The sequence below is a fragment of the Pleurodeles waltl genome, chromosome 3_1, assembly GCF_031143425.1.
Source record: "Pleurodeles waltl isolate 20211129_DDA chromosome 3_1, aPleWal1.hap1.20221129, whole genome shotgun sequence".
In the NCBI taxonomy this organism is placed as follows: domain Eukaryota; kingdom Metazoa; phylum Chordata; class Amphibia; order Caudata; family Salamandridae; genus Pleurodeles; species Pleurodeles waltl.
The window spans coordinates 995,296,257-995,322,281 of NC_090440.1; the positions used below are offsets into that span (position 1 = coordinate 995,296,257).

At 41.7% G+C, this 26,025-nt stretch overlaps 1 protein-coding gene across 14 annotated transcripts in view; it reads left to right on the forward strand.

Annotated features, from left to right (window-relative positions):
• The window catches only part of EPB41 (erythrocyte membrane protein band 4.1), a 698,787-nt gene that overhangs the window by 474,232 nt on the left and 198,530 nt on the right, over nucleotides 1-26,025 (forward strand). For 6 of the 14 annotated variants that reach the window (XM_069224160.1, XM_069224159.1, XM_069224158.1 and 3 more), the window contains 2 exons: nucleotides 8,685-8,831; nucleotides 9,519-9,638. The exons of 7 other annotated variants lie outside the window; for them this stretch is intronic. In XM_069224160.1, coding sequence (XP_069080261.1) covers nucleotides 8,685-8,831; nucleotides 9,519-9,638 — 267 coding nt within the window. The remainder of the gene's footprint in view (nucleotides 1-8,684; nucleotides 8,832-9,518; nucleotides 9,639-26,025) is intronic. One more of the 14 variants, XM_069224164.1, reaches the window with a different exon arrangement.

The following is a 26,025-nucleotide window of genomic DNA, read 5'->3' on the forward strand; positions in this document are numbered from 1 at the left end:
TTGGCTTAAAGTGCTTAAGGACTAAACATTCCCTTGCAAGAACCTCTAGTACCTGGATGATCCTACATAACGGGTTTATCCAACTATTGAACCTTTTGTATGGCGAAAAATGTTTTTATCAAGCTTCACATATTACAACATAGGGCATGTACAGGCAGCAGTGGTTAGCGTCACCATAAAACGAACAGGTAGTAGACCGATGCCACCTGCAACAGTTGGAGGTGCATACATGAATGTAGGCACACACACCCATTCATCTCGTATAATAGAGGCACAGATAGCAGTTGTTGCTGACACACACAGCAGGTACATCATGTGCAGCAGTGCTAGCTGCCCTCATATACACATAACACACGTATTACAGACCGGAACAAAACAACCTGCCCTCACACAGTTTTGATACTAGACTGCGGCAACCAGCCACAGTTGAGGCTTTCACCATACAAAACAAGCATGGCACACGCAGAAGAATGTCAAGCTTTTGTCAGGCACTCTCACACATACATTAACCATAGCAGCAGTGCAAACTACGGAAACACAATCCATCTAATCCACTTTTCCCTGATAAAGACCCCGGTTAAAAAGCAGCAGGAGTGTAAGTTACACATGGTACACATTTTTTTTTTTTTTTAAACACGTTAAATCTTCAAATTATCTATAAAGGGCAGAGAATTTTTGTGGAACGATGAATTGGATTGAAAATGAACTGCTTAGTATTTATTGCATTTAATCGTTACTGCCGTTATCTGGAAGGTGATCATCAATATTGCATTTTCATTGTAGGACCATCATTATTAGTCATTAACATAATTATTTACCTGTTGCATGTGCAAACCATGAAACACTTTTTTTATTCTATATATCAAAAAGGGTGAAACGTCTAGCATGCCCAGTGCAGAATAGCACTCTCAAGAGCTTATCACTGCCATGGTTTTCAGAATTGTTAAGAAAACAAACACCTTATCAAAAAAACAAACTTGTTTCATAACGTGTTTAAATGAAGAAAAGGGCAGTCTTATAGGCTTTCCTATAAGAAGAGCTTATAAAGAGACATGTTGTCCCATTAAAACCTCCAGGGACTTCCACTCCAGGAGCTTCCACACCCTATGATGGCTAACACTGGCAGTAGCCTCACAAAGATACTTTTTTTCTGGCACGGCCGAGAGGAACTTGGGAACACTTCTGGTTGTTTTTGCCAACTTTACTGAAGATTCTCTCTCAGAATCATCATTTTCTTTGACTGAACTTCTTTAAACTTAATAAAACATTTTCAGCCATTTTCCTGTATTTTTCTGTAACTATGCCTTCATTTTTTGTGAAAGGTTGCTCCTTTATGATAAAGAACCTGCTGCAAACCATCACAAAGTGTATGTGGTCTGTCGTCAAGCTTCTCCGATTACAAAAGAGTGTGAATTGTGTGACAAAATGTCCACAAAATTGCCTAGGACAGAGATGGCATCAGGCTACTTGGCAAACTGTAAGACTTTCAGTCAAAGGAGAGCAATGAGACAAGTTCGCCAGGCCAGAAACTCAGGAGGAGAAGAGGTGACATAGTCATCAACAATGCTGCCATTGATACGCCCCTTCAACGTTGATTGTCTCAACATTGGTAAAAGATATGACACAAATATGTTATAGAATAACTTCCATTGTATTATTAATATTGTGAAGGGCTGTCATCGCTGGTCACCAGAGAAACCTTTGACCTTGAGGTTTCCTCAAGAGCATAGGTCTAAAAGATCCTCAGTTTTATTCACTTACGAGATTACAATCCCACTGGACGGTGCCACATCTGCATTAAATACGTTAACTTCCTTGATAGGCTCCCCTCCAGGAGTTTCACTGGTGGGGGATATCACACATCTTCATACCAATTTGAACATTTCCTTGGACGTTCAGCAGACATCATTTTTCATTGATCCCAGGCTAACTAGAAGAAAAAAAAAAATGTTACTCCAGTGATGGTTAAAGTGGCCACGATTTGGTTAGGGAAAACCTAGACCTCCCTAGCAACGCAGTTCCTGTCTTCTTACCTATCCATAAATAGTCTCTTTCATAGTGTCTGTTGTGTGGTCGCGACACATCTCAGCCCCCAGGGCATCTGTCCCTCCCTAGAGATAGATCAAAATGATGGACACTGCTGGTGACATGTGGAATATCATATATAACTATAAAGGCAACTGACCCCCCCACCCCCAGCCAATATAACCAAGAGTCAAGGCAAAACCCTCAAAAACTGACAGTTGACCTGCCAAGTGATCATGGGCAAGATATTTTTGAGATTGGTTCATGAAGATCTTCTCCTGTTGAACCATGTTACCAGTTCTGCCATTGGCACTGCAGACCTGGCAGCTTCTGGTACTTCCATTGTACTATGCTATGGAGATCCTATGAATTTATTTTCATCACTCAAAAGCAAGAGCCTCAGCTAAACAGCAAGAGCCCACAATTCACAGGTTCTGCTTTGTTTTGACAACACACTGAAGGAAAGATACAGAGGATGAAAAATTGAAAGGGTCCATTTAAAGCTGTTTGCTTGGAAAAGTAGAAATTCTCTATAATCAAGTTTACATAGAAAGATTGCAGCTAGTGTCAGCTATTATCTTGAGATTCTTACATGCAATATCAGCAGGGCCAGTGATACACCAGTGATGCACTTCTTGTTAGAGGCAAGGATTTAGGAACACGATCCTCTGGATGACCTTTATTCAATAGAAGGCAAGGACTCCTTCAGACCTCCCCCTCCCCCATTCGTCCATTCTTTTTCATGGGATTAGGGGTGGGAGGGTGGTGGGGAGCTACAATACAACATTTAAAAGAGTGGACAAACCTCTCAGATGACATGTTGGTGATTGCTGTTGTGATAGGTGGCTGCTCACTTCATTTCAAGGTGCTCAACCTTCTATTTCTCCAAAACTAATGCTAAAGTACTTTCTAAATGAGTTACTCAAAGAAGCATCCTCTTTATTTAAAGATAAAGTTGTAGAACCAGTCCATCTCCCTCACTGGATGAAAGGTCTTTATTATTATTATAGAAAGGGCCCAAGAAAAAATTCAGATCCATTCTTGATATAAGACTGGCCAACAAATGGATCAGGAAGCTTCACATTTTAGCACTCAACCGTTTCCACACCTTACACAAGGGGACTGGATGTGTTCTGTATAATTGCACAACACTTCTTTTCATATTGCAGTTACAAAGAAGCGGAGGAAGGTCCTGTGGTTTATAGTAGAGGAAATCACATTACAAGTACACTGGGCTCCACTTCAGTCTCAAGTCCACTCCTCTAACTTTACTGAAACGTTGGTAGCATCCCACCTTCGTCATCTAATAATCATTTTATAGCTATACCTCGAAGACTGGCTCGTCAGTGCCAACACCTCAAAAACAAGTACGTACTTCAAACCTTCAAATAAAGTCTCCATAATGCCTGGATTGGGTCTACAGATAAACATTCAAAGGGATGTTACAGCCCCAGTTCATGTTTTGTTGTAGCAAGGAATATTACTAAATACAACACATGAACAAGTGTTTCCTTTAGAGGAGAGTGTCAGTAATCTGTGGGAAGTGTCAATAACTCATGAAGACTCAGAGACCCACATCCAAACAGATTTCCTGTTTCCTGGGCAGATTAGATGACTAAAACAATGTCTGGAAGATCATTTAACCCTCCGGACTTACAACTGTGAATACAAGTTCCATTTATTCCCTGCAGTAATTCAGTCCCAGAACTTTATTTCTGGATGCATAGAAGATTTGAACTTGGATTCTAGTCATGGGCCTGAAAATAATAGGAGTTCACACAATAGAATATAAAATCTCTAGGTGGACATCCTAAGCAGATTTTATGAGAAAAGTCACAACCGCGTCCTCGACTATGTTTTTCAAAATGATTTTGTAGACTCGATTCTACACAGTTAGACTTTTTTGACTTATCTGAAAAGCCAAATGCCAAAGCTTCACATCCAGATAGTATGAACTGTTATCTCCAGGCAAAGTCATTTAGGTGAACTGGCCACAGATACTAATTTATACCTTTTAATTCTTTCCACTTGTACCTTCAGACTTGATAAACTCAGATGTTCCTGAGCAGCAATCACCCTCATTGTTCTGGAATGGCTCAAAGAAAGGTAGTTTCTAAAGCCCCTTCAAATGTACCAAAGCCACAGAAGAAAATGTCATGCATAATGAACTTTTTTACTAGACTGCAGGGCCAGCTATTCTATCTGAAGCTGAGGTCATTGAGTTTAGCGGCATGAAAACTGAGATTAGACAGTATGGCCTTTTAGAATTGCCACACTCATGAATGGCTGTTCTGAAGGAAGCACCAAGAGCTTCAGTTTTTCTCAAATGCAAAAGGGTTTTCTGTGGTGTGAGCAGCAGGAGCCCTTACTACATCTCCCCTTAATATGTCATGTCATCATACTTCACAACATCTTGCTAAGCTGCCAAATGTTACAATCAGAGTCCTCCTTAAATCTGTAACTCCATAGAGGAAAGGGCCCACCAAATGCCATTCTTCATGGTCTCAGTAATGAAAACTTCCAGGAAGGCTGTCCTCCATTACAGGCACCTTCACCTCATAAGAACAGAACATGGTACTCTGTAAATGGATGGGTCCTCTGTTTAAGTCCATTCAGAAAGTTTAATTCATTCAAAGTGGCCTTTTTAGTTATTGTCACCTCAGCACATAGTGAGATGCAAACCCTTTCAGCTCTTGAGCCCTGCATTGGTTTCCACACTTAATAGGGTAGCCTTGAGAAAAATCCCCCTTTTTTTTTTTTAACCTAAAGTGGTCTCAAGAGGGTTCACCTATCGTCTTTTCCTAAGTTATTCTTACATTGTTGGGGGATGTTCCTCTGGTAATTTTGGTAGCTCACCAGCCCACTATCAGTAACATCATTCATAAGATTCGTATTGAAGTAACCAGTTAGAAAACATTCCTGAAGTGAATATACTCATTTTGGACTACTGACAATTTTTTCCAGTATTTTTAAGATTCTGATTTTTTTTGGGCTGAGTTGTGGATTTCTTTATATTTTTAGTAGTAATAGTGCTGTATTTATCACACAGGATTCCCAATTTTGACCAATATCCTCAGTAGCCATATTTCTTTTATGTCCATTCTGACTAATTCCACACAAACTTGATGCTATGTAAGTAAACACCCACACTTTTGATTAGCCTTTATTGCAACTTTGTGTTGCTTGTTGTTGATATTCCATATAACTTATCTTTGGGAGAACGTCCCAATTTTGACAATAATTTTATACTTTTTCATCGTGGCTAGTTGAGCCAAACCTCCAGCATACCTTAAACATATTTCACATTATGTGAGAATTTTAGTTTTATATACTTGTTTCAGTTTGCTGTAGGTTTCGCTAGTGTTGAGGGCAGCCACCTCAACTGAGGTTACATTGTCTTCCTTTTGTCAGAATGTGTGTTTGTAGGCTTAGGGCCTGATTACGATCTTGGTGGATTGAGTACTCCGTCACAAATGTGACAGATATTTTGTCCGCAATATTATGCTCTCCATAAGATATAATGGGATATGGATATAACCCAGTCTGCCAAGATCCTAATCAGGCCCTTAATTTTTCACTGGTCATTCATTTAGTGAATTATTTTGCTTCACTTAACCTTATGCGCAAAGTGGGTAAGCTTCTGCTTCCCGGTTGGGGTTTTGGTGATATTTGAGACAGACGTTTCTCTTCATGCAGTGGGGCTAATAAGATTGCTAGGAAAAGGTCACTATAATCTTCCATGATGTTTGGTCCTCATTTTTTAAAATATTATTTCGATTGAAAAACTTAGTTTGCTATCTTACTTGAACACCAGGGTATTACATTTGATGGATTCCTTTCTATCTTATTTGCTGGTTGAAACTATTGATGTTATATGTGTTGATCTTTTGTGAAATAGTTTCTTTACTGCTTATGCCAATTTTAAAAAAAATTCCTCTATTTAAAATGTCATAGATTTATATGTCGGATGAAATAATTTGTTAGTATCGATTATTCTCTGATCAAGTTCAGTTGAAACTATTGGTGAATGTGTTTAAGAACTTTCTAGTGCTTTTAGATCTTTGGACTTTAAAGGCTTCATTGTCAATCTTTGAATAGTTTCCCCCTTTGTTATCCTGTTTTCATTTGGTATGGAGGGGATCTTTTGGTGTTGTATATAGTAACTTGATAGCTGCAGGGTTTGATCTGTTTTGTGGACTTTTTGCACTATTCTGTGGACCACCTTTTACGTGCCTGAATAGTTTCGCCCCAGCAGAAGTATCATTTATCAAGAATTCTCCCACTTTCCGATTTGCCTACGTACAGCAAAATACCGGTTATCTCCCTAGATTGAAGATAATTTAACAATGTGTGTAAAAGTGGATGCTAGCTGCTGTTGAGGTTAGCACATCCGATCTCTATAATTCTTCCCTTAACACAGCTGCACATGCTTCGATTGATGGTTTGTTCCCTGCACTGAAATATGCTAGGCATAGTCACTTTCCCAATATTCTGGCATGTTTCTTCTGACCCTTGGTTTAATAGTATGTAATGGTTGAGTGCTTCCCTCAAGGCGCATCCAGTGAAATCACATAATTTATATGTGTAGTTGTCCAAGATCTGTCCCTCAGTCCTCGCATTGAACTGGAAATCATGAGACAGACAGACACCTCTTTTCTACCTATTTGTGTCATTATTCTTGTCTGTCCTCTTATAATATCGTCTCAAGAAGGCTTCACTCCTGTTTTGCTGAAAGGACTGCAGGTGAGAATTAAAACACTCCTTTGAAATTGTGACAGTATTCCAGTGAGGAATGTATTCTATAGAGTTGAATCATCCAAGCAGCCACACAAACCATCAGACTCTATTTTACTGTCTTTAAGGAAGTGATGTTTGATGTCCAGGAATGGTAGTTTAAAAGGTTTTGATCTTGGTAACAATATTTAAGAGCACATATTTGGTGAGAAAGACCTCTATGTCTTTGTTTTTGCTTGGAGACCTTTTTGTCTACTTATGAAGCCACTGTTGCAATGTAGTTTCCTTCACCGTTTCTGGACTCCTTTGTCCTACCCAGGGAAAACCTTCTGCCTTTCTGAAACCTCTATAAATGATGGAAGCAGGGCTCGATACCAATAATTTCCTTCCGTACTTAACTTGGAAGAGCTGACATTCAGTTGTTCTAAGATCTGAGAAGACTGGCAGCTCTGCATTAGTTTTACCCCTTTACTATGATTAGAAGCTCCCCCTGTGCCATCTTTTTAGGGTACTGAGGGCTATCGGCTGCATCCAGCACATGGGGACCAGTCAAGGCTCTCCATTTAATAGGCCCCCACTTGGCACCTTTCATAATGCCTTAGTTTCAGGTTCCTTCTTGCAGTTGATCATGAAAGGACTGACCTCAGTACAGTTGTGAGATAACTAAGATGCAAAGAATCTAAAACTAAGAAAGTGGAACAGATCGAGAGCCATGCTCTTGAATAGAGGCAGGTCAATCTGATTGTTCTCAGTATAGTCTCCAGGTTTAGCCGGAAGCAGCAGCTGGAAATAGTTCCAGTAGGCTCTTTGAGTCAACATCAAACCTTCCTTACAGAATGTTCCACTCATCTCTGTCTATGTCGTAAAGTTCACCGCATTTAATGAATGTGCTTTCATGAACCTCATAATGTGATGCTAAACATCTCCAAGTTGGATGGTGATCACACTCTTTAGCATTCTACTGCTAGAAACATTGTGGACTGTCAGGCTCATAATGCTTGGCAAGTTAATAGCTTTTCACACGTGATGGTAGCTAATCGTTTCAATTTAAAATTAATATACGTGATATTTTACATTATTTAATGCTTCTTTCTTCCCTTGTACTTGCTTTGTTGTCCAGTCCTTTCTTCAGCTGCTTTGCTTTTGCTTTTTGTGTTCAAAATGTCTACTGCAATCCTTCATAATCTAGATCAGTTAAATGTCTCCTCTTCTTTTTCATTACGCTATGAAACCATTGAAATTACCTCACTGAAATTCTTTTAAGTGGAAATGATGGATTTCCTATCTTTTCTATTAAATTCAATTTTCATTGATACTTAGTTCACCAAATAAAGACTATTTGAATCGGACGGTGCTTGTTGTTTGTACTTTGATATTGCTCTTGCATTGTAACATTTTAAAATATGTAAATATAATTATTTAAATTAGAGGGACATGCTCCTTCCTGCTTATTCTTTTACTCACACCACCACATTTCATCAATTTTGCTTATTTTTTTAAACTGCTAACTTACATGCAGCTGTTTCTGCATGTACACGTGTCCTCCCAGCCCCAGTTGACTGCATACACGCTGGCCCCTGTAATGTGGTCAAATTAATTTTCTTGGTGCATTTATTTCTTTCAAAAATGTTTACGTGAAATCTTTTTTGGCCAGTTACTTTGTCAGGAAAGGTTTTATGACTTAATTCAGGTAAGTTGTAAGAAGTTCCACTCAAACTTTAGCTGCTTTGACACACACATATTGTGTGTTTTGCTTCGCTTTTGTTATTGGAACACTTTCTCTCTGTGCTGTCATCAGAAGAGAATGGTGATTCTGAATTTTGATTTAAAATGGCATGTAAATTGGAGGGGCATTTTAGTTCAACTGTGTCTCGCTTCTTAGAAGCCCGGGAGTGGTGGTTTAATTCATCATAACTTGTTTTTAGCCATGGTTGATTTTTCAAGCATTAACGTTGCGTCAATAGAGGAGGAGGAGGAGGAGGAGGAAGAAGCGGTGGTGGTTGACAAAGTGCTGGCGATGGATGTACCTGAGCCAAAATCAGTCCATGTGGAGCCAGCCTCCAAAGAGCCAGGTACAGCTGCTATGGCTTTCTCCGCAGTGTGGCTCAGTTCCCGCATTACTAACCTTACTTGCACAGCTAGCTAAAGTTCTCCATTTTAGATTGCAATTGACCTGTGTGGCTTGCATTAGACTGGGCATTACTGGATGTCATTTCAAAATGGTGGGTAGTATAGTTTCACCGTCGTTGGTCTCTAATGCACATCTAAAAGTTCGAGTTGAAACACACACTACACAGTTTTCATCTCATCATAAACATGATCATTTATTTATTGCTTGCATTACGAGAAAGTTGAGGCGCACACTTTTGGTGTAGTGATTGAAATACTGTGAATTTGTGTCTGCGGCCCTTAGCGAACATCTTCCATGGTTTGGAGTGGATAGATTTTGAAATACTCGTATTCTAATAATTATGACTCCTATGATGCACTACTAGGATCACAATTAACCTCGCTTCTCTTTTCATCCTGTTTTACAATTAGTTACTTGGACGGGGAAATCTGGTCGCATTTTGTAATTCGGTTGAAGTTAATTAATAGTGTGCTGTAGAACTGAGTAGATTTCAGATTACAATGCCACCTATTAAAAACTAATTTTTGCACAAACAAGCTTTTCTGGAATGAGGTAATCTGATATTTCTGTAATGAGTTTACCTGAAACACAGTGGCCCCTCTCACATACATTTAACACTTATTTTTAGCGGTGTCTGCATTTGCAAACATTGATGTTTCGCCTATAGAGGAAGAGGAGGAACAATTGCTACTTATGAATGAACCGAAGTCCATATCAGTCTTTGTGGAACCAGCGCCAAAAGAGTCAGGTACAGCTGTGACAGCTTTCCTGCAGTGTGCCTGGAGTTCTCCCATGCTAAAGCGGCCAATATGCAGCATTGTACAGCTGCACACAACTGCTTGTTCTGAAAAAGCATTTTAGGTGCTAGATTTCTAGTTACAATTAATCAGTAATAACTTTTATGTTCACTGAGTTATATGCTTCCTTGATTTTACGTGTGGTGGCGGCTCTTAGGCGGCATTGCTAACAGATACATTTTCATAAACGCACTAATTGTTTTAAAAAATGCGGCGAGCTTCAGATGTACCAAAAGAACAATCAAATACACACATACTTCTATGCATATGCACCTGAGTACAATGTAGTATGCTATTTATTTGCATTGTTGACTGGCCATGACTCGTGAGAGGCAAAGTCTCGGGTGGGTCCGGAAGGCTCTCCTGCAACAATGGTGGCGAACAACATATAATGCTGTAGACATCTGCATATAGATTTATGCAACAGCATTTTTCATGTGTATTTGTTTTATTGAAAGCCATTTAAGTAAAACCAGGATTCAAGGGGTTAGATTTGTGCATTTAGGTAAAATTATATTGCAACAGCCTCCTGAATATAAGGAGAGTTATTTCCCTGTGTAAATTATTTATTACTTGCAATCTATGAGAAACGAATTAGTGTTTTCTCATGTCAATTTTGCTGTTCTGTTAATGAAAAATAATTGACATTTACACTGTAGTAATACATTTGTGAATACAGGTTTACTAGTATAATTCTTTAAATAATGTTATTGGACCACATTTGTTTCCACTGCTGTCATACACATGCTATGCATAGCTTCTGCCATCCAGTTTTGGGCCCGGAATGTTACAAGTTGTTTTTCTTCGAAGAAGTCTTTTTTCGAGTTACGGGATCGAGTGACTCCTCCTTTCGGTCATAGTGCGCATGGGCATCAACTCCTTTGTTAGATTGTTTTCTTTCGGCTGTCTGGTTCGGATGTGTTTCCTGTTGCTCCGAGATTTTTGATTCTGAAACTTTATATAACTTTCTTTAACCATCGGTATTGTTTCGATCGTGTTTTCCATCGATAGTCGAGCCAATAGTACAGTTGAAAACCAGATTATGCCCCTTTGGGCGTGAGCGCCCAGCTCGGGCCTGTTCAGGCCTGCCACGCTGAAGACTGATGGATCAGACTCCATTCCGATTCTGTCCTCTATGCCACGCAAAATTTCCATACACAGATCAACACATGGTATGTAATCTCTGTCTTTCTCCTGACCATCGAGAAGAAGACTGTGAAGCCTGTCGGTCGTTCCGGTTGAAGAAAACAATGCGTGACCGGAGAGTCAGAAGACTGGAACTGGCGTAGAAGACTACAGAATACATCAACACCATTTAGGAAGAACAGGCCCAGACGGCAGTTTCCATTCAGGACACCGACTCCAAAGAACACTTGGAGAAGGATAGCCAACCCATCACTGCAGCTCAGTATGTGAGTACAACTGCCCCTATGCCCACTACTAAAAAAACATCAAAGGCCTTGGGTGCACCACTGCCAGAGAGCCATGGTTCAACCCGAAAGAAAATAATCGGCGACCAGCCTTCGGGTTTGGTGCTGAAAATGGCCACACCAGCTCGATACCTGAATCGAGCAAATCTGTCAAAAGCTCGACATCCGAGCCGAGCTGACGGCCACGCTCTTCGGAGTCGAAACCTCAACCTCCTGATTCTGAGCCAAAACACCAGGCTGTATTTTCGGGACCAAAAAAATTGCCAACTTGGGAGCCAAAAAAATATTCATATACAGAGGAACAAGGACTTTAGAGCCGATTAAAACAGAGCTCAAAGACATTTGATGAACAGTCCTCTAAGTCACCAAAAACATCCGAATATATTTCTGAAGACTCTGACATTCAACCTATTCTTGAAATCATGGATGAAAAGCAGTTGAGGATTCATATCCACAAAGAGACTGGGAGGATCATTGCTGCAGCTCCTCCACAGACAAAAAGAAAGCTGGCTTTTCAAGAACATCCTGATACTGCTCCACCACCAGCAAAGGTTTTTTAAAGGAAGGAGAAGCCATTACCCTTGCAAAATTCTCCACCATATTCGCCACAAATTTTTTTTCACCACCACCTGTTAGCCCACCACCATTGCCTTCACCAACTCACCCACACACTTATTCGCATGGTGATACAATTAATCCTTGGGATCTTTATGATCCAGATCCCATACCAGCAAATGACCCAAACCTCTATCCTTCAAAGCCTTCGCCACCAGAAGATACAACTGCATACATACAGGTCATCTCTAGGGCAGCTGCATACCATCGGATACTTATGCATAGTGAGCCATTAGAAGAGGATTTCCTTTTCAATACACTATCCTCCACGCATTCATGTTACCAGTGCTGCCTGGCCTGATAAAGCATGCAGGCAAAATATTTAAGGAACCTGTTCAAGCTAGGATTTTAACACCATGTATAGATAAAAAATGCACGCCTGCGCCTACAGATCCAGCTTACATCACACATCAGGTACCTCAAGACTCTGTTGTCAGTGCTGGCAGAAAAAGGGCCCATAGTCAATCGTCAGGGGATACCCCTCCCCTTGACAAAGAAAACAGGAAGTTTGATGCTGCTGGCAAGAGGGTAGCTACACAGGCAGCTAACCAGTGGCGCATTGCCAATTCACAGGCCTTGCTAGCAAGAAATGATAGGGCACACTGGGACAAAATGCAGGAATTATTACAACACCTGCCAAAAGAACATCAGAAGAGAGCTCAACAAATTGTTGAAGAAGGTCAGGCAATAAGCAACAGTCAGATAAGGTCTGCTCTTGATGCTACAGATACAGCAGCTAGGAGCGTACATACTGCTATAACCATTCGCAGACATGCATGGTTAAGATCTTCTGGATTCAAACCAGAAATATTAACAGGCAGTACTAAATATGCCATTCGATAAGAGCACTTGTTTGGTCCTGAGGTTGACACCACAATCGAGAAACTCAAGAAATATTCAGACACTGCTAAAGCAATGGGAGCCCTATACACAACACCTTATTGAGGCTCCTTTCGTAAACAACAACTTAGGGGAGAATTCAATCTACAGGTGCTTCAACCTCCCAACCTGAACAAAGCCAACAACAATACCAGAGAGGGGATTTAGAGGCTCTTATTGGGGACAAAACTTCAGAGCCAGAGGAAATTCCAGGCCTCAAAGTGTCACTACTCCATCAAAACAGTAACTTCATAAGCATACCACAACCCCACACATCTCCTGTGGGGGGCAGACTGCAGCAATTCCACTCCCAATGGCAAAATATCACCACATTCCAATGGGTACCTTCAGTTTTCCGCAATGGTTATTGCCTAGAATTGATTTCGACCCCTCCAAACATTCCTCCTTGTTATCACAGGCTTTTCCCAGAACACAATGTTCTGTTACAACAAGAAGTACAATCGCTACTACTAAAACAGGCAATAGAATTAGTCCCAAAATATCAACACAGAACAGGGGTATACTCACTATACTTCCTCATTCCCAAAAAACATGGCACTCTCAGACCCATTCTAGATTTCAGACCACTAAATCTATATATCCTGTCAGAACACTTTCACATGGTAACTCTGCAGGACGTCATTCCACTACTACAAAAACAAGATTACATGATAGCATTAGATCTCAAAGATGCGTATTTTCATACCCCCTTACATCCAGCTCACCAAAAATACCCGAGGTTTGGGATAGCGGGAAACCACTACCAATTCAAAGTTCCACCATTCAGCATAAAAACAGCTCCAAGAGTATTCACAAACTGTCTAGCGGTAGTAGCAACTTACCTAAGGAGACAACACACACGTCTTTCCTTATCTAGACGATTGGCTCATAAAATCAAGCAATATTATACAATGTCAACAACATACACAATAGAAACTCTACACTCATTAGGGTTCACTATCAATTATCAAAGATCGCATCTTCAACCAGCACAGTTTCAACCTTGCCTAGGTGCTATTTTCAATACACAAAAAGCCTTAGCCTATCCAAATACACAAAGGATACAAGCTTTCCAAAACCTTATATCACAGATGCAGCCAAATCAATACTATACAGTAATGTTTGTCATGAGACTATTGGGAATTATAGCATCCTGCATAGCAGTAGTACCACATGCAAGATTAAATATGAGAACACTACAACAGTGCCCCTCACAACAATGTTCTCAAGCACAGGGTCAATTGCAAGATCCAGTGTTGTTAGACCGCCAATCACACAAGTCCCTTCAATGGTGGAATCACAGCAATTTAATGAAGGGGTGGTCATTTCAGGACCCTGTGCCTTAGACCATAACAACAGATGCATCAATGATAGGTTGGGGAGCTCATCTCAACAACCTTACCATACAAGGGGAATGGAATTCAAAACAGTTAACTTATCACATAAACCATTTAGAATTATTAGCAGTGTTCCTTGCCCTAAAAGTGTTTCAGCCCCTTCTCAAACACAAGACTGGCTTGATAAAAACAGACAATATGACAACCATGTATTATCTGAAGAAACAAGGGGGGGGGGAGACATTCATCTCAACTGTCCCTTCTAGCCCAAACAATTTGGAAATGAGCAATTCACAATCACATTATTGGAAATGTTGCAAAGCTGGCAGGATTTGTGGCAACAAAGTTGCAGAAGAGTCTTCTTTGTTGTTTGCAGCGTTGTCTGTTCCTGGAGAGTCCAGTCGCAGTTCCAGTAGTCAGAAAAAGTGGAGGTTGCAGAGGAGTCCGGCTGGAATTTTGCAAGCCGAATCTGAGGACCCCCCAAGAAAGACCCCAAACAGCCCTGAAAGGGGGATTGGTCACCTAGCCAGGTAAACACCTATCAATCAGGAGGGGGCCTGTCCACCCAGATGCTCTCAGAGTTCCTTGCCAACCTTGGAAACGAAATGGCAGAACCCAGAGACCCTCTAGAGGAGTTCTGAGCATCACCCCTGGGGTGGTGATGTACAGGGGAGTGGCCACTCCCCTTTCCATTGTCCAGTTTCACGCCAGAGCAGGGCCTTGGTCCCTGAACCGGTATGGACTGGTTTAGGCACGCAGGGCACCAAATGTGCCTTTTAAAGCATACCAGTGGCATTGGGAGGCTACCCCTCCCAAGCCAGTCACACCTATTCCCAAAGGGAGAGGGTGTTACCTCCCTCTCCAAAAGGAAATCCTGTGTTTTGCCTTCCTGAGCTTGATCAGATCAAGCAGCAGGAGCGCAGAAACCTGTCTGAGGGGTGGTGGCAGCAGCTTGGGCTGCCCCGAAAATCCTGTAAGACTGGTGGTAGCAATGTTGGGGGTCCTCTAAGAACCACCAGAGTGCATGGAGTCATACTTCCAATACTTGGAACAGTATTGGGGTATGATTCCGACATGTTTGATACCAAATATGCCCAGGTTCGGAGTTACCATTATGTAGCTGGACATAGGTAATGACCTATGTCCAGTACACACGTAAAATGGTGTCCATCCACTCACAAGGTCAAGGAAAATGGGCCTGGAGTTTGGGGGGGTACCTCTGCTAGTGCAGGGGTGCTCTCACACACAGGGACCTGCACCCTGCCCTCTGGGATGAGAGGGCCAACCTAGGGGTGACTTACAGTGACCTGGTTCAGTGACTTGTGGTGAAAACGGGTGCATGCTCCCGTTTCATGCAGACTGCAATGGCAGGCCTGGAGAACCTTTTGCACAGGCTCCTAATGGGTGGCAGAATAACTGCTGCAGCCCATAGGGATCCCCTGGTAACCCAACTACCTGGGTACCGCATGAGGGGACCAGTATGCCAAATGTGGGAAGAAAAAGATAGTTACCACAGTTTACAGGAGAGAACATAACCACTGGGGTCCTAGTTAGCAGGATCCCAGTGGACACAGTCAAACACACTGACAACAGGCAGAAAATGGGGGTAACCATGCCAAGAAAGAGGGCACTTTTCCTAGATATTTGTTACAAACAGATATCACAAACAGCTCGCTTCAAGCCATTAAAAAAATAAAAAAGGCTACAGGTGGCAGAACATGTAGAAAGATTCTAGCTTTTCTTTAAGGAGTCGAAATATAAACATATTCTCTCTGCTTGTTATTGTAAGCTATTAAATAGACCGGAAGAAAGAAAAGCAACTTTGTTTTGTTGCTTTAAACAGCTACTTCAGTTACCCTCCTTGACCTGCCTTTTACCTGGGCTGCTGGTTCTGGCAGCAGGCATTGTGACATCAGAGCACGACTGCAATAACTTATTTAAAAAAAAAAAACACACACACACTCACACTCCCACCCTTTCTCTTTCTCTCTTTCTCTCTTTCTCTTCCTCCTTCTCTTTCTCTCTTCCCTCCCCTCGGCCCCCCTTAAGGGACAAAATGACAAGCAGTAATATGAGAGCAGAGACAGTTGAGAAACCAGGAATTTCCAACTGGTTAGTCAACAAGAGGGGTTTTGAAAATGGCAAAAGTGTAAAGCCTTCCTGCATGCTCAAAATAAAGCCAAGTTTGAAATACAGGATGGAGTGCTTAAGGATATCAAGGAATGGATAACTTGTGAGACACTGTTAGTGGTATATGTGCTTTTAAAAAAGCTACAGCATTACTCTGAGCGTGAAGCTCCAGAAGTTGCTTGTTCCAAGCAATGGATCCTAAGTAAGTGATCTTTCTCCCACTCCGGCCAGTTTAATTGTGGGAATTACTATTAACAATTTGTTAGCCAATCTCAGTTTTCTTAGTAGATCATATAACCTGAATCTTGCTCTGAGATAGACAGCTCCAGTCTGGTACAAAGCCCCATGGACCAAAACTAATGCTTTGAACAGGATTCTTTTCTTAATAGGGAGCCTATGAAGGTCACGCAAATGTGAGGACGTCCTCATTCTAATAGGCAAATTCAAAAGTGGTTGAGCTGCAACATTGTGAATTACCTGGAACTTGCCCAGCAGCTGTTCTGGCAGTCCAAAATATAGGGTATTGTGATAATCCAATCTGGAGGTTACCAGGGCCTGAATAACCGTTGTGTTTGCTATGAAGGACACAAAATGCAAAATCTTTCTTAAAGACTACAGAATGCCAAAACAAGCGCCACTGACCTAATTTGAGGTTTAAAAGACAAATTGTCATGAAATGTTAACCCCTATGTTCTTAACTATGTCCTCCTGCAAGCCGGGGTTGAGCATCTTCAGGCCAGAAGGTCTGCCAAAGTTCAGGCGGGGTGTTGCCAAACAATTGAATTTCTGTTTTGTCAGCGTTACACTTGAGTTCGTGTGTAGCTATCCACTGGAAGACTACAATCAGGCAGGTTGTAAACTGAACTCTAGAGATCTCATCTCCTTTATCACATGAAAACAGCAGCTGCTTATCATCAGCATAAGATATCATTTTTGACCTAAGGGCTTTGGCAATCAGGCCAAGGGAGTAAGATAGATGGTTAAATACGGTTTGACTTAATGCTGAGCCCTGGGGAACTCCCACTGTCAATTCGCATGGTTTAGAGTATATGTTCTGTCTGCATTTTTTAACTTTAAGATTGTCCAGGGGTTTGCCATTATGTCTTGATGAAGCAGGATGTGATCAACTTGGATTGAGGTGGAAATGGGAGTACTAGTGGTATTTTAGACCAAGTCACACCAGATGATTTTTTACCAATTGTTTTTACTCCAATTTAAGGATTAGAATTTAGATATACAATCTTAAGGCACCTTTAGCACGTATCTGGCACAACATGATAGGCACGACATAAAGAGCCGTTCATTATGAAACATATGGATAGTAAGAGCGCTAGAAAGAACACCTTCAGCGCACTTGTTCACAGAATGACAAGCACTTTAGCATTAGGAGCCCCTGGTCATGGCAGATACAGATGTGAAGTGCAGTTGGGTAGGCGTCCTTAGCGAGTTATCATTACAGCACAACTGGCACTTTAGCGAAGGACGGTTCTTATTGTACACACGGATGTCCAATGTAGCACAAGATACTTTATTGGTTGATGTTGAGGACCATGCTACCTTTTTTGCCCCCCTTATATAAATATTAATGTCTGATACTTCATCAGTGGCTTTGAAAGCACATGCACTTTAAGTACGCTATATTGACCATGCATGAAGGACTTGTTTGCCCTCCTTTTGTCATTGTCAGCGGTCAATACTCTATCAGTGGCCTTGGAAGTAGATACCACCCATGTGCCCTCCTTCAATATTAGCATCTGATACTTTATCAGTGGCCATGGAAGCACATGCACTTAAAGGGTGCTACTTTGCACAAAACATGAAGCACTTATTTGCCATCTTTTTGTCAAAGTCAGTGTTTGACACTTTATCAGGGATTTTGGAAATATACGCACTTAAGTGCGCCTTTTTCCACAACACATGAAGCACTTTTAATACAAGGAGCCATTTGACATGGCACATCTAAATGTCAAAAAGAGCGGTATAGGTATTTTAGTGCTCCAACGTGCACAATACAATAAGCACTTCAATACAAGGTGCCCTCTTGTCACGGCATACACAGATGTCGAGCAGTGTAGGAATGGCACCTTCAGCGTGTCTTTTTTTTTGTGGTTTTACTCAATATGATCAGCACGCACCTTAGGAAGAAGAGGGTGGCATTATGGAATATGCAGTTGTCAAAAGCAATAACATTATGCCCAGTCCACTTAGTAGTGTGAAACTATGGGTCACCGCAAACTTTATCTTATTTTTGGGTTAGGCAGGCATTTGATACTTTATCAGTGAATGTGCAGGAATACGTGCCCTGAATGTTTACCATGATGAAATCGGATCTAATATTTTAAGCCATGGTAGCGGTATGAGGTAACTTTGGCTTCCATGCAGATAATTAGAATTTCTGATACTTTATCAGTTAAAGTACAAGTGTTTTTTTTTTATTGTTCCCATAAGAACTGTCCTAATTGATGTAGGAATTGACACAATGCGCAATAACAGGGTAAGAGACATACTTTAACAATTACCTAGCATCTGAACATTTATTCTGTATTGAGGAATTGTCTCATGCGGTATAAAATAGTATGTGATGTGGAACTACTGCAAACGAGTTGTGACACAATGTAATGTTGAAGGTGGTGGCCCAGTTGTTTTAAAATTGCATGGTAGAGGAGTAGGAGTGGTCCCTTTAAGTTGACAGTCTGCACAAATGGACTCTACGACCCTGTTGAATAACTACGGCCGGCACAAATAGTTTTTTTCTTTTTTTCTTTTTCTTTTTGTTTTATCCTTGCGTCTTTTTTGCTTATAAATTAATAAAGGAATGTCAGAATGAAGGAGCTGCGCCTCTTGCTTCCTTCCCGCACTTAATTTTAAAAACGTGTGGAGTGGGATATGATGGAGGAGAGACTGGAGAAAAAAAAATGTACACACGCACACTGAGAGGTATAGGTTGATTTGGATAAACCGACACGTGTGTATATGTGTGTGTGTGTGTGTGTGTGTGTATATATATATATATATGTGTATATATATATATATATGTATATATATATATGTTCGATGGCATGTGTAGCTGCAGATACACATGCTGTGCATTATCCTGCCATCTAGTGTTGGGCTCGGAGTGTTACAAGTTGTTTTTCTTCTAAGAAGTCTTTTCGAGTCACGATACCGAGGGACTCCTCCCTTTCTGCTCCATTGCGCATGGGCGTCGACTCCATCTTAGATTGTTTTCTTTCTGCCATCGGGTTCGGACGTGTTCCTCTTCGCTCCGTATTTCGGTTCGGAAAAGTTAGTTATCCATCGGAAAATGCGATGGTATTGTTTGCGCTCGGTATCGGGCTAGTGCTAGCAAATCGACACCGAAGAAAGAAGAGCTCCGGCAGCCCTTCGGGGCTTCCACTCCTCGACGGGGCCTGGTCGGCCTGACTGCGTCCATCTTCAAAGCTCATGGACCGGACCCCCTTCTGCTTCTGCCCCAACTGCCACGCCAGGTATCCTTATACAGACCAACACTTGGTCTGTAATCTGTGTTTGTCCCCCGAACACAAAGAGGATACTTGCGAGGCCTGTCGGGCATTTCGATCCAAGAAATCACTGAGGGATCGAAGAGCAAGAAGACTCCAGATGGCGTCGACACCGGCCGGACACACCGACGTCGAAGAAGAGGAGAGATTCTCCATTCGAGATTCGGACGAGTCTGAGACCGACCAGCAGAAGACGCAACAAACCGTGAGTAAACCAGCCCCGGTAAAACCTCACACGAAGATAATGAAGGCCAAGGGGACGCCACCGCCAACAGGCCATGGCTCTACCCGAAAACACGGTGACCAAACATCGGCACCAAAAAAGGCCTCCAGCAGCGAAGACATCCGACTCCGGTCGAGATACCGGCTCCGAACAGACTCTGCACCGAGATACCAGCTCTGAACAGACTCGGCACCGAGAGTTCGGCACACCGAAAGTCAAAAAGGTTTCTTCAGAGCCGAAAAAGACTGTCGAAAAATTTTTGGTACCGAAACATTCTTCCTCGGAGCCGAAACAAAGCTCCAATACAGAGGAACAAGGCCTTTCCACACACTTTCAAGGCCACCGATTTGAACAAGAGCTGGGCATGGGAGAGCCTGACCATACACAAACAAGGCTCCATATCCAAAAGGACACGGGGAAAATCAGAACTCTTCCTCCAATCAAAATGAAGCGGAAGTTCGCATTCCAAGAGGTGGAAATGCAGCCTAAGGCAAAAGTGGCAAAAGAGAAAACTCCACCACAATTTTTGCCACAACAATCACCAATACATTCGCCACATCTGTCCCCGGTAGCAACACCCCCAATGATGCAGTCACCAACGCACACAGGGATGAGTCAAGATGACCCGGATGCATGGGATTTGTATGATGCCCCAGTCTCTGACAATAGTCCCGAAGGCTACCCGCAAGACCTTCACCACCTGAAGACAGTACTGTTTACATGCAAGTGGTTTCCAGGGCAGCTACACTTCATAATGTAGCATTGCATGCAGAGCCCATAGAAGATGACTTCTTGTTCAACACCCTGTCATCTACGCACAGTCAATACCAAAGCTTGCCAATGCTGCCAGGCATGTTAAAACACGCTAAACAGGTGTTTCAAGACCCAGTCAAAGGCAGAGCCATCACGCCTTGGGTGGAGAAGAAATATGAACCTCCCCCTACTGACCCTGTGTACATCATACAACAGTTAACTCCAGATTCAGAGGTAGTAGGAGCAGCCCGAAAAAGGGCGAACTCACAAACTTCTGGAGACGCACCACCGCCCGACAAAGAAAGTCGGAAATTCGATGCAGCAGGCAAAAGGGTGGCAGCACAGGCAGCCAATCAATGGCGAATTGCCTATTCACAGGCTCTTCTAGCAAGATATGACAGGGCACATTGGGATGAAATGCAACATCTCCTTCAACACCTTCCCAAAGAGTTCCAGAAACGTGCCCAACAGGTTGTTGAGGAGGGCCAAAGTATCTCCAACAACCAAATAAGGTCGGCCATGGACTCAGTGGACACAGCGGCCAGAACAGTAAACACGACGGTAACCATTCGGAGACACGCATGGCTACGAACCTCCGGATTTAAGCCCGAAATTCAGCAAGCAGTGCTAAATATGCCATTCAATGAACAACAACTATTTGGGCCGGAGGTGGATACAGCGATAGACAAACTGAAGAAAGACACTGACATGGCCAAAGCCATGGGTGCGCTCTACTCCCCACAGAGCAGAGGCACTTTCAGGAAGCTGCACTTTAGAGGGGGGTTTCGGGCCCAGACCACAGAGCCTTTCACCTCACAAGTCAGACCCACATATCAGGGCCAATATCAAAGAGGGGGTTTTCGAGGACAACATAAGGGTGGACAGTTCCCTAAAACAAGAGGGAAATTCCAGAGCCCAAAAACCACACAAACTAAACAGTGACTTCAGTGTCACAAACCCCCACCACACAACACCAGTGGGGGGGGGAAACTCACAGATTATTACCACAACTGGGAACACATAACTACAGACGCGTGGGTCCTAGCCATTATCCAACATGGTTATTGCATAGAATTCCTACATTTGCCACTGGATGTGCCTCCAAGAGCACACAACATGTCCAAACAACACTTAGATCTGTTACAACTAGAAGTCCAAGCATTGTTACAAAAAGAAGCAATAGAACTAGTACCCAACCATCAAAAAGGAACAGGTGTTTACTCCCTGTATTTCCTAATTCCAAAAAAGGACAAAACACTGAGACCCATATTAGACCTCAGAACACTAAGGGGGTTATTACAACTTTGGAGGAGGTGTTAATCCGTCCCAAAAGTGACGGTAAAGTGACGGATATACCACCAGCCGTATTACGAGTCCATTATATCCTGTGGAACTCGTAATACGGCTGGTGGTATATCCGTCACATTTGGGACGGATTAACACCTCCTCCAAAGTTATAATAACCCCCTAAATCTTTACATCAAATCAGATCACTTTCACATGGTGACACTTCAAGACGTGATTCCCTTACTCAAACAACAGGACTACATGTCAACATTAGATCTCAATTATGCTTATGTCCACATACCCATACATCCTTCCCACAGGAAATACTTGAGGTTTGTAGTCCAAGGCGTGCATTACCAATTCAAAGTGTTACCCTTCGGCATAACAACAGCCCCAAGAGTATTCACAAAATGCCTTGCAGTAGTAGCTGCTCATATCAGGAGGCAACACATGCACGTATTCCCTTACTTAAACGATTGGTTAATAAAAACCAGCACTCAGCACAGTGTCTTCTACACATAAAATACGTCATAGAAACCCTTTACAAACTAGGGTTCTCTATAAACTACCAAAAATCACATCTACAACTGTGTCAAATACAACAGTACTTAGGAGTAACAATCAACACACAAAAAGGGATTGCCACTCCAAGTCCACAAAGGGTACAAGCCTTCCAAAATGTAATACTAAACATGCACCCAAACCAACACTATCAAGTGAGGTTTGTAATGAAAGTCCTAGGCATGATGTCTTCATGCATAGCCATTGTCCCAAACGCAAGACTACACATGCGTCCCTTACAACAATGCCTAGCAACACAATGGATACAAGCACAGGGTCAACTTCAAGATCTAGTGTTGATAGACCGCCAAACACACTCCTCGCTTCAATGGTGGAATCCTATAAATTTAAACCAAGGGCAGCCATTCCAAGACCCAATGCCTCAATACGTGATCACAACAGATGCTTCCATGATAGGGTGGGGAGCACACCTCAAACAGCACAGTATACAGGGACAATGGGACGTTCAACAAAGGCAACTGCATCGAAATCAACTAGAGCTGTTAGCAGTGTTTCTAGCATTGAAAACATTTCAACCGCTAATAGCCCACAAACATATTCTTGTCAAAACAGAAAACATGACAACAATGTACTACCTAAACAAACAGGGAGGGACACACTCATCACAACTGTGTCTCTTGGCACAAAAGATTTGGCATTTGGCGATTCACAATCACATTCGCCTAATAGCACAGTACATCCCAGGGATTCAAAACCAGTTAGCCGACAATCTCAGTCGAGATCACCAACAAACACACAAATGGGAAATTCATCCCCGGATACTACAAACTTACTTTCTACACTGGGGAATACCAGAAGTAGACCTATTCGCAACAAAAGAAAACGCAAAATGCCAAAACTTCGCGTCCAGGTATCCACACCCTCAGTCCAAGGGCAATGCTTTATGGATGAGTTGGTCAGGGATATTTGCCTACGCTTTTCCCCCTCTCCCACTCCTTCCTTATCTTGTAAACAAATTGAGTCAAAACAGACTCAAACTAATACTGCTAGCACCAACCTGGACTCGCCAACCATGGTACACAACACTACTAGACCTGTCAGTAGTACCTCATATCAAACTACCAAACAGACCAGATCTGTTAACTCAAAACAAGCAACAGATCAGACACCTGAATCCAGCATCGCTCAATCTAGCAATCTGGCTCCTGAAGTCTTCGAGTTTGGACATTTAGACCTTACACAAGAATGTATGGAGGTCATTAGGCAAGCTAGAAAACCTACTACAAGACATTGTTACGCAAACAAATGGAAAAGATTTGTTTATTATTGCCATCATAATCAAATCCAACCACTACACGCTTTTGCGAAAAACATCGTAAGCTATTTATTACACTTACAAAAATCAAACCTAGCTTTTTCGTCTATCAAAATACATCTCACAGCAATATCTGCCTATCTGCAGATTACACATTCAACATCACTCTTTAGAATCCCAGTCATCAAAGCATTTATTATGGCGGGTCTAAAGAGAGTCATACCACCAAGAACACCACCAGTTCCCTCGTGGAACCTCAATATTGTATTAACACGACCCATGGGTCCACCATTTGAACCCATGCACTCTTGTGAAATGCAATACTTAACCTGGAAAGTAGCCTTCCTAATAGCTATCACATCTCTTAGAAGGGTAAGTGAAATTCAAGCATTCACTATACAAGAACCCTTTATACAAATACATAAACATAAAGTGGTTCTCCGGACAAATCCAAAGTTCTTACCAAAAGTTATATCACCGTTCCACTTAAACCAAACAGTGGAACTCCCAGTCTTTTTTCCACAACCAGACTCAGTAGCCGAAAGAGCCTTACATACGCTAGACATCAAAAGAGCATTAATGTATTACATTGATAGAACAAAACAATTTTGCAAGACAAAACAATTGTTGGTAGCCTTTCAAAAACCTCATGCAAGAAATCCAATATCCAAACAAGGCATTGCCAGATGGATAGTGAAATGTATTCAGACCTGCTATATTAAAGCAAAAAGAGATCTGCCTATTACGCAAAAAGCGCACTCCACTAGGAAGAAAGACGCCACGATGGCCTTTCTAGGAAATATACCTATGACGGAAATCTGTAAGGCAGCCACATGGTCTACGCCTCATACATTCACAAAACATTACTGTGTAGATGTGTTAACAACACAACAAGCCACAGTAGCACAGGCTGTATTACGAACATTATTTCAAACAACTACAACTCCTACAGGCTAAACCACCGCTTTTGGGGAGATAACTGCTTAATAGTCTATGCACAGCATGTGTATCTGCAGCTACACATGCCACCGAACGGAAAATGTCACTTACCCAGTGTACATCTGTTCGTGGCATGAGATGCTGCAGATTCACATGTGCCCTCCCGCCTCCCCGGGAGCCTGTAGCCGTTATAAGTTGATGAAACTTGTACATTTGAAAATTTGTAAGATATATACTATTTTTTATACACATTATGTACATACAGACTCACTCCATTGCATGGGCACCTTTACTATATACACAACTCCTACCTCACCCTCTGCGGGGAAAACAATCTAAGATGGAGTCGACGCCCATGCGCAATGGAGCCGAAAGGGAGTAGTCCCTTGGTCTTGTGACTCGAAAAGACTTCTTCGAAGAAAAACAACTTGTAACACTCCGAGCCCAACACTAGATGGCAGGATAATGCACAGCATGTGAATCTGCAGCGTCTCATGCCACGAACAGATGTACACTGGGTAAGTCACATTTTCCATATATATATATATATATATATATATATATATATATATATATATATATATATATATATATATATATACACACACACATATATATATATATACACACACATATATATATATATACACACATATATATATATATATTTTTTCCCCTGATAAAAACAAAGGTAACAGGGATGTTATAGTTGGGAAATAGTATTAAAAAAATACAGATGTTCCCTTTTCAAGACCTAAGGTTACAGGGACATTATAGTTAGGTTCTGAATTTACTCGCACTTAGAAATTCAGCAGTTAATGTTATGGTTAGCTGAAGTAACTATAAGCTTTAATAATTCACACCCTTGCCATGCACTGATAATTACTCCACATATTACATTACTTATGACATCCTTGATAAAATCATGAATTATATCAATGTAACATTTGCAGTAAAATTGAGGAGAAAACTGCATTGTGAGGGCGTGTGTTACAGTTACCTTAGGGCACATGTAATAGTTACTGCAGCTAACTATAACTGCTGAATTTCTATGGTTTTGTGTGAGCAGATTCAAACCGAAGTATAACATCACTGTAACCTTTTTTTTTTTTTTTTTTTTTTAAAGTGATTTATATATATATATATGTATATATACGTGTGTGTGTGTGTGTATATATATATATATATATTTTACCTGTTGGTGGTCGCCAGTAGGTAGTTATAGCTAGGACCTAGTTCCCAATGAAAAAGCGTTTTTTGAGTTGCCAATATCTTTGACACTGTCTGAAGAATTTTCACAACATTTTTCAAAAAAAGTGTGCCCAAGAGTCTTGTGCATGAACATTTTCGGGATGATCCGTCGAACAAGTGCCTCGGGACCTGCCAC